The following is a 13,638-nucleotide window of genomic DNA, read 5'->3' on the forward strand; positions in this document are numbered from 1 at the left end:
GCCACCCACCAGCTCCCACAACCCCCTGCTCTCACTCCCCCCTAGCCCCCACTCCCCTCCCAGAGACCCCAGGTGTCCCAGCCCCCATGCTCCCCACTATCAGCCCACACTCCCCTCCCAGGGACCCCGAGCATCCGGGCTCCCCGGCACCTGCCCTCCCCCCCCAGCCCCCACTCCCCTCCCAGAGAACCCACGCATCTGGACTACCCCACTCACCCCCCAAACTGCCCTCCTACCCCGAGACTGCCACAGAGCCCCCACCGTCCCCCTGGGGGCAGCGCCCCCCCCGCAGGTGCCTGGCGAGCTGGGGCCGGTAGCGGAAGGCCTCCCCGCAGGTGGGGCAGGCGTGGGGGCGGTCGCCGGTGTGCGTGCGCCGGTGCTGCAGCATCTTGGCGCGGGCGGGGAACCGGCGCCCGCAGTCGGGGCAGGGGAAGGGCTTCTCCCCCGTGTGCAGGCGCTGGTGCTCCAGCAGCGCCGAGCTCTGGGCAAAGCGCTTGCCGCAGTCCCCGCAGGCGTAAGGCCGCTCGCCTGTGTGCGTGCGCCCGTGGGAGGCCAGGTGGGTCTTCTTGCCGAAGCGGCGGCTGCAGAGCGCGCAGGCGAAGGGCTTCTCCCCGGTGTGCGTGCGCAGGTGCTTGAGGAGGTTGGAGCGCAGGCCGAAGCGCTTCCCGCACTCAGGGCAGGGGTACGGCTTCTCGCCCGTGTGCGTGCGCAGGTGCTTGACCAGGTTGGAGGTGCGGCTGAAGCGGCGCCCGCACTCGGGGCAGGCGAAGGGCGTCTCGCCCGTGTGCGCCCGGCGGTGCTCGGTGAGGGCCGAGCGGCGGGCGAAGCGGCGCCCGCACTCGGGGCAGGGGTGCGGCTTCTCCCCGGTGTGCGTGCGCCGGTGCCCGGCCAGGGTGGAGCTCTGGGCGAAGCAGCGCCCACAGTCCCCGCACGGGAAGGGGCGCTCGCCCGTGTGCGTGCGGCGGTGCTCAAGCAGCGCTGCGCTCTGCCGAAAGCGCCGCCCGCACTCCACGCAGCGGTAGGGCCGCTCCGCCGTGCCGGGGGAGGGCGGGCAGGGCGCGACGCCCACGGGAGGCTCCAGCAGGCCCTGCAGGTTGATGAAGCCTGGTGGGGAGCGCTGACTTGCAGGGCGTGGATCATGGGGCTCCGCCTCTTCCCCGATGGGCTCCGCCTCCTCCTCCTCCACAGGCTCCACCTTCATTTCACGGAGCTCTGGCTCTGCCTTCATGACCCAGAGCTCCGACTCTTCCTCTGTAGGCTCCGCCTTCACTGCTTGTGGCTCCACCTCTTCCTCTCTAGGCCCTGTCTTCATTTCAGGAGGCTCCGCCTCTTTCTCTAAGGGCTCTGCCTCCTTCCTGTCACCTGCGGGGCAGAAGATTGCAGGATCAGGGCCAAGCAGGGAGGGCAGGTCACCACAAGACCAAACCCCTTCTGCTCTGCTGTTACATGTGGCCGCTCCACCCCAAAGCTGGCCGCATCATAGCCTTCCCTACACACAGTTACACGTGGCTGTTACACCCCAAGGTGGCCGTATTGCGCAATCCAATGACACACTGTTATATGCAGCCATAACATCCCAGATTTGGCTGCACTGCAGCACTCCCTACACCCTGTCACGGGTGGTGGTTACACCCCAGAGCTGGTCGCATCGTAGTCCCCGTTACAAACCATTATGTGTGGCCGTTACACCCCAGAGTTGGCTGCATTGCAGCTCTCCTTACACACTGTTATGTATGGCCATTACACCCCAGAGTGTGCACCACAGTCCTTCCTACACACTGTTAGGTAGGGACATCACACCACAGAGCTGGCTGCATCACAGACCTCGATACACACCGCTGTGTGGCAGTTTTACCCCAGAGCTGGGCAAATCTCAGCCCTCCCCACACCCTGTTACGTGTGGACATTACACCCTCAGATCTTGCTGCATCGCAGCTCTCCCAACACACTGTTATGTGTGGCTGCTACACTCCAGAGATGGCTGCATCATAGCCCTCCCTATACCACATTATGTGTGGCGGTTACACTGCAGAACTGGCTGCATCTCAGCCCTCCCTACACACCGTTATGCGCAGTCGTTACACCCCAGAGATGGCTGCATCACTTTTCTGATCCATTGCTCTGCTTTCTGCTCCCTTGCCCCATATCCCCTGCCTGATCCATTGCTCTGTTTCCTGCCCCATCCCCGTGCTCCAGGCTCCGCATCTGCTCTGCTCCCTGCCCTGTGTCCCCAGCCCCATTTGCCGCTCTGTTTTCCGCTCCCTGATGCATTACTTGGCTTCTTACCCCCAACCCTAGAGGTCCCCCTCCCCTGCCCTGCTTTCCGCTCCTTGCTCTGGGGCCAGGGAAAGCCTGCAGGGCTATGGAGTGGCCAGGGAGGAGCTGCACCTCAGAGACCGACTCTGTCTCAGAGACCTCAGGGGGTGCAGGAGCTGGGGGAGGGGGCAGATAGTCCTGTGGCCTTCCCCAAGCCCCCGGGACTGATCCAATGCCATGCTCTGCTGCTCTGCTTTCTGCTCCCCCTTCCAGCCCCCATTCCCATCCCAAACAACCCAGGTGTCCCGGCTCATGCTCTCAGCCCCCACTGCCGTACTGGAGAGCCCCAGCCTCCAGGCTCCTGCTATCACCCCCCAGCTCCCACTCCCCTCCCGGAGAGCCCCGGCATCCGGGCTCCTGCTCTTCCCCCCCAGAGAGCCTAGGCGCCCGGGCTCCCTGTCGTCCCCCCAAATGCAGGCCATACCTGGGGGGTCCCCCGTCCCGGGGACGCAGGAGACCGGGCAGTGCCCCGGGGTGCCAGCAGAAGAGGGGGGGGCCTGGCTGGCAGCCCAGCATGCCACGGTGGGGGATGGGGGGGGGAACCCGGGGGTGACGTCACTGGTGACAAAGGTGTGGGGGGGAAGCGGTTGCTAGGAGACGGAGGGAGGGAGGCTGGCTGGCCAATAGGGTTTCTGGCCTTGCTACGGGAGGAATGAGGATGGGAACCCATGGTCCCAGCCCCCCTCCCAGGGAAGCCAGGGTCCGCACTCCCACCCCCAGAACCCAAGCAAGGGGAGCCCAGGTGCTTGGGGGTACAAAGATCCCCAGCATAGGCAGGCGGGTGGGCAGGTGGACACAGGAAAGCAGTACCGGGGCCAGCTGCACCCCCCCTCCCCGCCCCCATCCCAGCCCAGTTTGGGCACTGGGAGGGGGTGGGAAGCTGGGACAAGGGGGTGCGGAGCAGGGCTAGGCCCCCAGCCTAGAGCCAAGCGGGACCGGGCTCTGCTTACCCTAACCCTACATATAACCCTAACCACATCCCTGACCCTAACCAGAACCCTAACACTAACCCCTAACCAGAACCTCAATCCCTGATGCTAGCCAGACCCCTTAAACTAACCCTTCACCCAACTATACCCCTACCCATAATCACACCCCACCCATATTATACCCCAAGCATAACTCCAGTCCTAACTATACCCCAACCCTAAATAGACCCTTAACTATAACCCTAACATTTACCTTTCAGCCTAACGATACCCCTAACCCAAACCTTAATCCCATCCTGACCCCTAACCCACAACACCAACCCCTGACCCCAAAGTTGATCGATAACCCTGACCCTGCCACCCCAGTGCCAACCATACCCCAGATCCCTAAGCCTGCTGCTAACCATACCCCAACCCGTCCCCTATCTACCTGCCTACCCCTGGCCCCAAACTCTACCCCTAACCCTGACCCCATGGCCGGCAGAGGCTGGGGTGGCAGGGGAGGCCACTTCCCCAGGTGCATGGGGCCCAAGGTGCCGCATTGGGGAAGGGGCCTGGGACTTGTCATGCCCCCTCATCCAGGCCTGGGGGTGGGGAGGGTCTGTACAGAGCCTGGCACCACCCAGTCTTGGTCTGGTGGGTCCTTACAGTGCCTGGAGCCCCCTGCTTGCAGCTCGAGGGGTCTGTGCAGTGCATGGCGCCTGCTAACCTGGGCCGGGGGGAGGGGGGCGGGGGTCTGTGAGGTGCCTGGCACCCACAGACCCTCAGCCTACCTAAGGTGAGTGACCGCTGTGGTGCAGGGGGCAGGGTCTCACCAGAGAGCAATCCAGCACTTTTGAAGGCAGTGGTGGTGCCATAGAACAGCTCTGGGATGCGCCCAGTTCTGGGGTGGGAGTGGTGGCACAACAGAATGCCCCTGGGATGCACCCAGCTCTGGGGAGGACAATGGTGGCAGCAGACAATGCCCCTGGCCGGCACCCAGCTGTGCAGTGGGGAGCAGCGGCAGCACAGGACGCAACTAGGATGTGCCCAGCTCTGGGGTAGGGAGCAGTGGTGGCACAGAGCGTCCCTGGGATGTACCTGGCTATAGGATGGGAGCAGCGGCAGCACAGAAGGGCCCTGGGAGGAACCCAGCACTGGGGTGGAGAGTGGCAGCAGCACAGAACACCCCTGGGATGCGCCCACCTCTGGGGCGGGGTGTGTGGGCAGCATAGAACATCCCTGTCCCCCGGGCTGGGTGCATCCCAGGGCTGTTCTATGCGGCCATGTCCCCATGGCTCCACCCCAGAGCTGGCTGCATCTCAGAGCTGAGTTGCAGGGGCAGAGGGGTGCGGGGGGGGACAGAAAAGGGTGGTCAGGAAGAGGTGGTGGGCTTCGGGAGAGCCTGGACACCTGGGTTCTCCGGGGGGGAGACCCCAGTGGTCTAGCTCGGGGCAGCAGGGCTGCACCCCAGAAACACAGCAGCAGGGAAATTTGGAATGCGCGTATAGGCGAGGAATACGGTAAGAGCAGTTTCCCAGCTGCAGGGACACATCCAAGCCCACGCTCCTCCAGGGAGGAACCCAGACATCCCGGCCCGACATCCCTCCCTTGTCCTTCCTGGGAACTACGCTTCCCACAGTGCCTGGCAGGAAGCAGATCCTTACTCCCATGATGCTTTGCAGGGAGCTGGGTCAGTGTTCTCCTAATAGCTGCCCCACCAACAACTGGAGGCAGCGTCCCTGCTCCCCTTCCCTTTTCCAAAGAGCCCAGGCGTCCGGGCTCCCAGCCCCCTCCCAGAGAACCCTTGGCCCATCCCTGCTAATATCCCACCGCTGACTCCAACAGATACCGCAGGGCACCCCCTGATGGCCAGTGCTGGATATGGCCTCTCCCTGTGACCTTTGACCTCAGGTGCCCCCATGACCTTTGACCTTATACAGCCCCCTCTTACACCAGGACCCCCTCCCCATCAACCTCAACCTTTCTGAATCCCTGCCCCTAATAACAGTAATGGGTTGATTAAATGCATGCAAATCTTCCCACCCAATGCTTAGCATGTTTTACATAACTGCATATTTAATTAGCTGTCGCTTGGGATTTGTTTGGGTGGGGGGAAGAGTTGTTTCTCTTCTCGGGCAGGAAAGCAGACCCCCTGGCTTGGGGGTCCCGAGACTCTGTGTGTATACATGAGTTAACCTGGGTTAAGTCTGGAGGAGGGGGAAGTGGGGGGTAAAGGGTCCCAGGTCCCATATGGGAGTGGGGGTGGCAGTTTCCCAGCCCAAGGGGGCAGAGCTGGGGTGATCTCTCTTCTCTCCGCCCCCTCCCTGCCTCAGCTCTGTCCCCACGTCCTTCTAGGCTAAGATCCCACAACTACCACCAGCAAATACCATACAGCCCTTCCGGGTCCATATCTCATCATTGCCACCAACAGAGACCACGGGTCTTTCTAGACCCGTATCCCACCTCTCCCACCAACAGGGGTCACAGGGCCTTCTGCTACCAACAGAGAAACCACAGAGCCTTCTAGGCTGATAGCCTGCTTCTTCCAGGACCAGAGACCACAGGTCCTTCTAAGCTAATATCCCACTGCTTCCACCAACAGAGACCACAGGTTGCCCCTGGGTGGGCAGGGCTGGAGTGGACGCTGGCGGAGGGCCAGAGTGCTCCGTATCCTGCTCTGACGAGGGGCTGGGGTGAAGGGGAAGGGGGACCTCTGAGTGCAGGGGCTCCTTGGCATCCATGAAGAGCCCTGCGGGAAGTGGTTCCTCCAAGCACAGAGGGCAGGGGTGCGAGCTGATCCCACCAGGGGTGCCAGCCTGCCCACCTCTCTGCCCGTTGGCCCGTCTGCCCCCCTGCCAGAGAGGAAAGAGCTTCCCCGGTGATGTCTCATGCACCAGAGCCACCCACCCACCGTCCCTGTCCATAAACATCCACCACATCCATCCATGCATCCTCAGTCCCCTTGGCTGCAGTCTGCTCCAGGGTCCGTCTACAACCCACCCACTGGTCCATCCGTCCGTCCAGCCACCCACACCCACCTATCAACTGATCCAGCCATTTACCCACCTACCCACTGGTCCATCCTTCTGTCTGTCCATCCATGCACCACCTAGCATCCACCCACCAGTCCATCCATCTGTCCATCCACATATCACCTGCCAACTCATTCATCCATCTGCGGGTCTGCCCTCACGCATCCACCCAAATGGTGCATGTCATCCGCCCATCCACGCCCATCCATTCGCCCACCTCTCAACTGGTCCGTCTACGCCTCCAGCCATCCGCATCCATCCACCCCGCTCGGTGTCTGTCTGTGCACTCCCCCACCCCCAACCAGCCCGCCCCGCTCTCCGTTCATCCACGCTCATCCCTCCATCCACTCCTCCCCACTCACCTGCTGGTCCATCCCTCCCTCCCTGGGCCAAGACATCTGTTTGCCCACACGCTGATGGGTCCATTTGTCCGTACACTCACGGTCGGTCTGTCCAGCCACCCAATGAACCATCCCATCCGTCCGTCCATCCATCCACCCATCCGTCCGCCCCCAGTCACCTACTGGTCTGTCCATCCATCCCCAATCACCTACCTACTGGTCCGTCCGTCCATCCATCCATCCGTCCCCAGTCACCTACTGGTCCATCCATCCATCCATGCACCCACCCATGGGCCAAGACATCCACTTGCCCCCCCAGTGGGTTCCTCCATCCCCCCCCCCCCCCCCGGTCCGCTTGTTGCCCCCACCCCAGCCGTGGGGGGTCCCATGCCCAGGCCGGGGACAACCCCCCGCCCCCCCCTGCGGGTGCAGAACGGACGTCCGGGTTCCACATCCGGTTGGGGGACCGGATGCGCGGGTTCCGGTCGGGGGCGGGGGGCGGGGGGGGGGGTTGGTGCAGAGGGGGCGGGGCCGCAGCCGGACGCCCGGGCCCCTCCCCTTCCTCCCCGCCCCCCCGCGGAGCCAGCGCGGCCCCGGGCGATCGCGGACACGCGGCCGGGCCCCGGGAGGGGAGCGGGGCAGGGCTGATCCCGCCTGCAGCTGGACCTGGCTCCGGGCCCCATGGACGAGGACGAGGAGGAGGAGGAGGCAATGGAGGCCGAGCAGAGGCCGGCCCCCTCCGCCAGCGGGGGCTCGGTGCGTGGCGGGGCCGGGGCTGGGGGGGCAGCCGGGGTGTGGGGCGGGGGGCCCGTCTCACGCCCTGCCTGGGCTCCTCTCCTTTGCAGTCCCCGTCCCCCTCCCCGCAGAAGTGGGGCCCGCGGGGCGGCCGGGCGGAGCAGCAAGAGGAGCAGCAGCAGGAGCAGGAGGAGGAGGAGGTGTTCGAGGTGAAGACGCTCAGGATCCCTGCGGACGGGGAGCTGGTGAGTGCGGGCTGCAGCTGGCTCTGGGGTGGGCACGGGTGTGCGGCCGGCTCGGGGCTGGCTGCGCGGCCGGCTGGCACCCCCACACTGGGTTGACCCCCTCCCCAGGTTGATTTCCCCTCGGAGGAGGAGGACGAGGAGCTGGTGATCCGGCGGCGGGTGAACGTGGGGGCCCCGGAGCAGGACGAGGTGTTCGAGGTGCGGAAGCTGAGCGCCGGGCGCCCGGTGAGTGCGGCTGAGTCTGGGGGTTACAACGGGGCGAGGGGGTTGGCAGCCCAGGAGCACCGGGGCTCTTTGGGATGGGGCGGTTAGCTCCGCGGTGCCCGGGGCCTGGACGCCCGGTGCTCGGGGTCGGCGTGGCTCACCCCCCTGGTGCCTGGGGTCTGCGGGACGCGGCGCATCAGCTCCGTGGGGCCTGCAGTCCCGGACGCCTGGGCTGTCTGGGTCACGGCACCTCGCCGCCGCGGTGCTGAGGATCCCGGACGCCTGGCGTGCAGCTGTGTTCCCTCCCCATGCTGCCACTGACCTTTTCACACCCACCCCCCTCTCTCCCCGCAGCCCGCCTCATCCCGCAAACCCGCCCTGGGCCCCGCGCCCGGCCCGGCGGCTGCCCCCGCCCCGCCCCCGACGCCCTCGGGCGGCCCCCACACCTGCGGGGAGTGCGGCAAGACCTTCAGCCGGCGCTCCAACCTGGCCAAGCACCGCATCATCCACACGGGCGAGAAGCCCTTCGCCTGCGGGGCCTGCGGGCGCGCCTTCAACCAGAGCTCGGCGCTGGCCAAGCACCGGCGCACGCACACGGGCGAGCGGCCCTACGTGTGCGGGGACTGCGGGCGGGCCTTCACGGCCTCCTCCAACCTCCTCCAGCACCGGCGCTACCACACGGGCGAGCGCCCCTACCAGTGCCCCGACTGCGGGCGCCGCTTCTCGCAGAGCTCCAACTACAACCTGCACCGGCGCACGCACACCGGCGCCACCCCCTACGCCTGCCCGGACTGCGGGAAGCGCTTCGCCGGCAGCTCCTGCCTGGCCCGGCACCGCCGCACCCACACCGGGGAGAAGCCCTACCAGTGCCCCGAGTGCGGGAAGCGCTTCTCGGGCAGCTCCACCCTGGTCAACCACCGGCGCACGCACACCGGGGAGAAGCCGTACGGCTGCGGGCACTGCGGGAAGGCCTTCACCCACCACTCCAACCTGGTGGACCACTGGCGCGTGCACACCGGGGAGAAGCCCTACGCCTGCGGGCAGTGCGGCAAGAGCTTCCGCCTCAGCTCCCACATCATCCGCCACCGCCGCACCCACGCCGGCCCCCAGCCCGCGCCTGCCAGCGTGTCCGGTGCTGCCGCCGAGGCCCCCGACCGCCTGTACATCTGCAGCCAGTGCGGCAAGGCCTTCCAGCCGCGGCCCCCCGCCCAGGGACCCTTCCGGTGTCCGGAGTGCGGCAGCAGCTGCTGGACGTAGGGGATGCTCCGGCCCCCCGAAGACGCCCGGGGAAGGGGGATCTGTTGGGCCTGGGATCTGGTGGGGTAATGGCTGCGGTGGTAGGGCCAGTGTGGGGTGGGGGTCTCCATGGGAGCATCCTACTTTTGGGGGTGTGAAGTGACGTCCCTACTGCAGAGACACTGCTGCTGACCACAGGCAGGCACAGACGGGCCTACACACACGGACACACGTGCAGGCAGACATAGACTTGGACACAGGCATGGACAGATGTGGACGGAGGCATGGATGGATATACACCGGCACAGACACACACAGACATGCACGCGCGCGCACACACACACACACAGGCATACCCCCCCCAATGTCTCCAGGCCTGGTCAGGACATGGACCCCCCCACCGTGAGAGGGGCTGTGTGGGACACCCCCACTAGAAAGAAGGGGGCAGGTAGGGGAAGGGTCTCCCTTCCCCCCTCCTCCAGGGGCCGCAGCCTGGGGGGGCGAGGGAGGAGCCGTTTTGGGGTCCCCCAATAGCACGGCATGTGGGTGCTTGCTCCATGCAGGGGGACCCCCCTCCACCCTGCAGGTGGGCCAGTTGCCCCTGCTGGGGGCAGGTGTGGGGGTCCAGCTGCCTCCGTGGTGCTGGAGGCATGGGGCGGGGGGAAGGACGGACGTTTTGGGGACTATATGATTGTTTTTCCCCCTTTCCCTTGGAGTGGATAATAATACAGCCGTGTGGCCAGGCTGCCTGGTGTCTTTCCTCCCCCGCCGTCCCTGCTGCCCCCCCCTCCCCCCGGGGGCAGAATGTCCCTGGCCAGGGCTGCTTCCCCGCCCATGCCAAGGCCTAGTTGCCCCAGAGCTCAGCCCTGTCCCCATGGCAACCTATCCCTGCCGCCAAGGCCTAGTCACCCACGGACCCAGTCCTGTGCCCCCCAGGCCCTGCTCTCGCCATGGCAACCTGTCCCTGCCACCAGGAACTAGTTACTGCCCAGGCACAGCCCTCTTGCCATGGCAACTTGTCACTTCCACCCCCATTGTTTCTTGTTACTATGACAACTGCCCCACTAGTCATCCCCTGCACCCAGTTCTGTCACCATGGTGACCTGCCAACCCCCAGCCCCCCCCCCCCCCCCCCGGCCTGGTCATTTCCAGGCCTTGATGTCACCATGGCAACCTGCCCCTGCCACCGCAGGACTGAGGTGTCCAAGCGAAGGGGGCTCGGCAGGGGGCATGCTGGGTCCGTCCTGGCCCCTGTGTCCAAGCGTCCAGCACAGGGGCTCCTTGCACACCAGGCATGGCTGGACGGGCCCCCACTCCCCGCCCCGAGCGCCACATCCCCTCCCAGCTCCCACTCCCCTCCCGCAGCACCCTGGGGTCCATGTTCCCACGACCTCAGGCAGCTGCGCTCCCACAGACCAGACCCTCAAGGACACCATCTCCAAGCACCTGGCGGAGAAGGAGGGGCTCGGGACCAGGCAGCATGGATCCGCCGGGGCAAGTCATGCCTGACCGCCGCCTGTGATGAGGTATGTGGCTCTGGGTGTGCGGTGAGCGGTGGATGTGGCTCACCTTGATTTTAGCGAGGCTGTTGATATGGTCGCCTACCATGTTCTTGCACGCAAGCTGAGGAGCGGGCGGTAAGGTGGATGGAAACCTGGGTAGGGCATTGGGCGCAGAGGGTGGTAATCAATGGCAGCCGGTATCAAGTGTAGTGCCCCAGGGGTCGGTCCTGGGGCCGGTTTTGTTCGTCGTCTTCATCAGCAGCCTGAAAGATGGCAGAGTGCATCCTTGACCCCCGGCTGGGGGAGCAGTAGATACTCGGGAGGGCAGGGCGAGCATGCAGAGTGCCCTCGATGACTTGGAGAAGAGGTCGAAATGGATGTCATGAGGTTCAACTGGGACAAAGGCAGATTCCCACGCTTAGGATGGAGCAATCCCCTGCACCGGTGCAGGCTGGGAATGAGTGGGTAAGCAGCAGCTCTGTAGAAAAGGACCTGCGGGTGACGGGACCATGAGACGGGCGCGAGCAGCAGTGTGCCCTTGTTGCCAAGAAGGCTAACGCCAGGGAGCATTGCCGCCAGATCGGGGCAGCGATCCTTCCCCTCTATTCAGCACGGGAGAGGCCACATCTGGAGTGCTGGGTCCAGTTTTGGGCCCGCCTGCAGAAAGGATGTGGAGAATTGGAGAGTCCAGCGGGGGGTGGCATGACTTACGTGGAGACTGAAGGAAATTTAGTCTGCAGATGAGGAGACTAGGGGTGGGGGGGACTTGATAGCAGCCTTCACCTCCCTGCAGGGGGGCTGCAAAAAGGATGGAGCTGGGCTGGTCTCAATGGTGGCGTATGACAGAAGGAGCAATGGGCTCACGTTGCAGGAAGAGAAGTTGAGGTTGGATATTAGGAACACTTGTCTTGTGTGTGGGTAGCACAGCGTTGGCACCGGTTGCCCAAAGAGGTGGTGGCATCTCCATCCTTGGGGGTTTTGATGACCTGGGTGGACAAAGCTTTGGCTGGGATGATGGAGCTGGGGCTGGTCCTGCTTGGAGCAGGGGTTGGACTAGATGTCACCTCCTGAGCTCCCTTCAACCCTCAATTTTTATAGTCCAGGTGCTAACCTGCCCCACCTCACCCTTTCCATGTGGAGCCAGCCTGTGCAGTGAGGCCAGGCTTGGCCTGGAGGGCAGAGGGTTGTAGCCAGCCCCACAGCTGCGTGGGGCCTGGCCCGTGTCCAGAGAGCCCAGGGGTCCCAGTTCCCAGCCCCACGAGCTCCCCCCCACCTCGCGGGGAACGCAGGCACCCCTTTCCCCACCACTCCTCTCCCAAACACCCAGGCCTCCACTCGCCTCGCCCGCCCTCTCGCCACGCGGCTTCCCAGACCCTACAGACACCCCCAGATGGGAGACAAGATCCCGTGTTTATTGCCCCCGGGGGTACAGCCACAACCCCCAGGACAGGGACACAGGTAAGAGGGTGTGGGGACAGTCACTCGGGCTCCTCTTTGACATCCGGCTCCAGGTGGGCGTCCCAGGTGCCCGGGGGCCACACCACCACCTCGTCCTCTGTGTCGTCCTCCTCGCCGGGCCGCACGAAGGGGTCCCGGTAGAGCCGCCCGCCCCCGGGCCCCGGCTGGGGCTCGGCCTGGCGCGTGTGGACCCGCTGGTGCTGAGCCAGAGCCGAGCCCTGTGAGAAGCGGCGCCCGCAGCGGGCGCAGGGGTACGGGCGCTCGCCCGTGTGCACGCGCCGGTGCTGCAGCAGCGTGGAGCCCTGGGCGAAGGCCTTGGGGCACTGAGGGCAGCGGTACGGGCGCTCGCCCGAGTGCACGCGGCCGTGCTGCGCCAGTGCCGAGCTGTGCTTGAAGGCCTTGGGGCACTGCGGGCAGCGGTAGGGGCGCTCGCCCGTGTGGGTGCGCTCGTGGCGCCGCAGGGCCGAGAGGTCGCCAAAGCGCTTGGGGCAACCGCCGCAGGCGTAGGGCGTCTCCCCGGTGTGCACGCGCCGGTGCGTGGCCAGCGCCGAGCTCTGGGCGAAGGCCTTGCCGCAGTCCCCGCACAAGTACGGCCGCTCGCCCGTGTGCACGCGGCGGTGGCGCGTCAGGGCCTTGCGGTCGCCGAACCGGCGCCCGCAGTCGCCGCACGGGTACGGCCTCTCCCCGGTGTGGCGGCGCTGGTGGGCCAGCAGGGCCGAGCTGACGCGGAAGCGGCGCCCGCAGTCCCCGCACAGGTACGGCCGCTCGCCCGTGTGCAGGCGGGCGTGCAGCGCCAGGGCCGAGCGCTGGCTGAAGCGCTTGCCGCACTGCGGGCAGCCGAAGGGCCGCTCGCCCGTGTGCACGCGGCGGTGCTCCCGCAGCGACGACCCGCGTCCAAAGGCCTTGCCGCAGTCCGGGCAGGCGTGGCGCTTGGCGGCAGGGGCGGCGTGGGCGCTGGCTCCGTGGCGCCGCAGGGCTGCCAGCGTCCGGTAGGCCGCCCCGCAGGCCGGGCACGGGTAGGGCGCGGAGGGCCCGGCGCTGCCGCCACCCGCCTCATCCTGGAGGCCCGTCCCGCCATCCGGCTGGACGCCGCTGTTGTCTTGGGGGTCGGCGCCGTTGCGCGGGGGGCCGCCGCCCGCCCGGTCCGCGGCGCCGTCGTGCAGGCGGGCGTGGCGGGCCAGGTGCTCCTTGTGGCGGAAGCGCTTGGGGCAGCGCGGGCAGGGGAAGGGGCGGGCGCCGGCGTGGCCCCGGCGGTGCCGCAGCAGGTTGGAGCTGTTGGCGAAGGCGCGGCCGCAGTCGGGGCAGGCGAAGGGGCGCTCGCCCGTGTGCGTGCGCTCGTGCTTGGCGAACTCCGAGGCCTTGGCGAAGCTCTTCCCGCACGTCCCGCAGATCACCGGCCCCGGGCGGCCCCGCGCCCGCCGCCTGCGCCCCGCGCCCGAGCCTGGCAGGGAGACAAAACGGGGTGGGGGGTCAGGGGTGCCCTCACCACCACCCCCCGCGCTGCCACCCCCCCAGAAGACCCTCACCCGAGGGAGCAGCCGCCCCGTCCCCATCCGCCTCCCCGCTGCCCCGCCCCGCGCGCTCGGCGCTGCATGTGGCCATCGCGCCCCGGGCCCGGCGCAGGAAGTCCCGGCTGCGCCGCGCGAAAGGGGCGGGGC

At 66.4% G+C, this 13,638-nt stretch overlaps 3 protein-coding genes across 4 annotated transcripts in view; 1 reads left to right on the forward strand and 2 right to left on the reverse strand.

The window, feature by feature from the left end:
- The window catches only part of LOC102575841 (zinc finger protein 850-like), a 29,302-nt gene extending 19,537 nt beyond the window's left edge, over positions 1-9,765 (forward strand). Inside the window, exon 9 of the mRNA XM_059731596.1 lies at positions 8,231-9,765. Within this exon, the coding sequence (XP_059587579.1) occupies positions 8,231-9,041 (811 nt within the window). The 3' untranslated portion in view covers positions 9,042-9,765. The remainder of the gene's footprint in view (positions 1-8,230) is intronic.
- LOC132251590 (zinc finger protein 239-like) lies at positions 201-6,928 on the reverse strand. Of its 2 annotated transcripts, none has more exons than XM_059731501.1 (2): positions 6,814-6,928; positions 201-1,362 (listed from the first exon to the last, which is right to left on the reverse strand). In XM_059731501.1, the coding sequence occupies exons 1-2, from the start codon at positions 6,869-6,871 to the stop codon at positions 233-235; spliced, it is 1,188 nt and encodes a 395-aa protein (XP_059587484.1). In that variant the 5' UTR covers positions 6,872-6,928; the 3' UTR covers positions 201-232. The 2 variants fall into 2 exon arrangements, with proteins under 2 accessions (XP_059587484.1, XP_059587485.1); XM_059731502.1 differs by lacking the exon at positions 6,814-6,928 and adding an exon at positions 2,741-3,246.
- A 2,148-nt stretch (positions 9,766-11,913) lies between the features above and the next one.
- On the reverse strand, positions 11,914-13,622 carry LOC132251583 (zinc finger protein ZFP2-like). The gene is made up of 2 exons (XM_059731470.1): positions 13,507-13,622; positions 11,914-13,421 (listed from the first exon to the last, which is right to left on the reverse strand). The coding sequence occupies exons 1-2, from the start codon at positions 13,580-13,582 to the stop codon at positions 12,001-12,003; spliced, it is 1,497 nt and encodes a 498-aa protein (XP_059587453.1). The 5' UTR covers positions 13,583-13,622; the 3' UTR covers positions 11,914-12,000.
- Between the last annotated feature and the right edge of the window lie 16 nt (positions 13,623-13,638).

Source organism: Alligator mississippiensis, chromosome 7 (assembly GCF_030867095.1).
Source record: "Alligator mississippiensis isolate rAllMis1 chromosome 7, rAllMis1, whole genome shotgun sequence".
NCBI lineage: Eukaryota > Metazoa > Chordata > Crocodylia > Alligatoridae > Alligator > Alligator mississippiensis.

Bases quoted from the DNA above. Each gene is read 5' to 3' on its own strand.
- LOC132251590 (XM_059731501.1), bottom strand. From the start codon at position 6,871: ATGGATGGACCAGTAGGTGACTGGGGACGGATGGATGGATGGACGGAC. The intron at 1,363-6,813 runs GTAGGTGATTGG...TCTGCCCCGCAG, and splicing joins ATGGACGGACGGACCAGTAG to GTGACAGGAAGGAGGCAGAG.
- LOC132251583 (XM_059731470.1), bottom strand. From the start codon at position 13,582: ATGGCCACATGCAGCGCCGAGCGCGCGGGGCGGGGCAGCGGGGAGGCG. The intron at 13,422-13,506 runs GTGAGGGTCTTC...TCTCCCTGCCAG, and splicing joins CGGGGCGGCTGCTCCCTCGG to GCTCGGGCGCGGGGCGCAGG.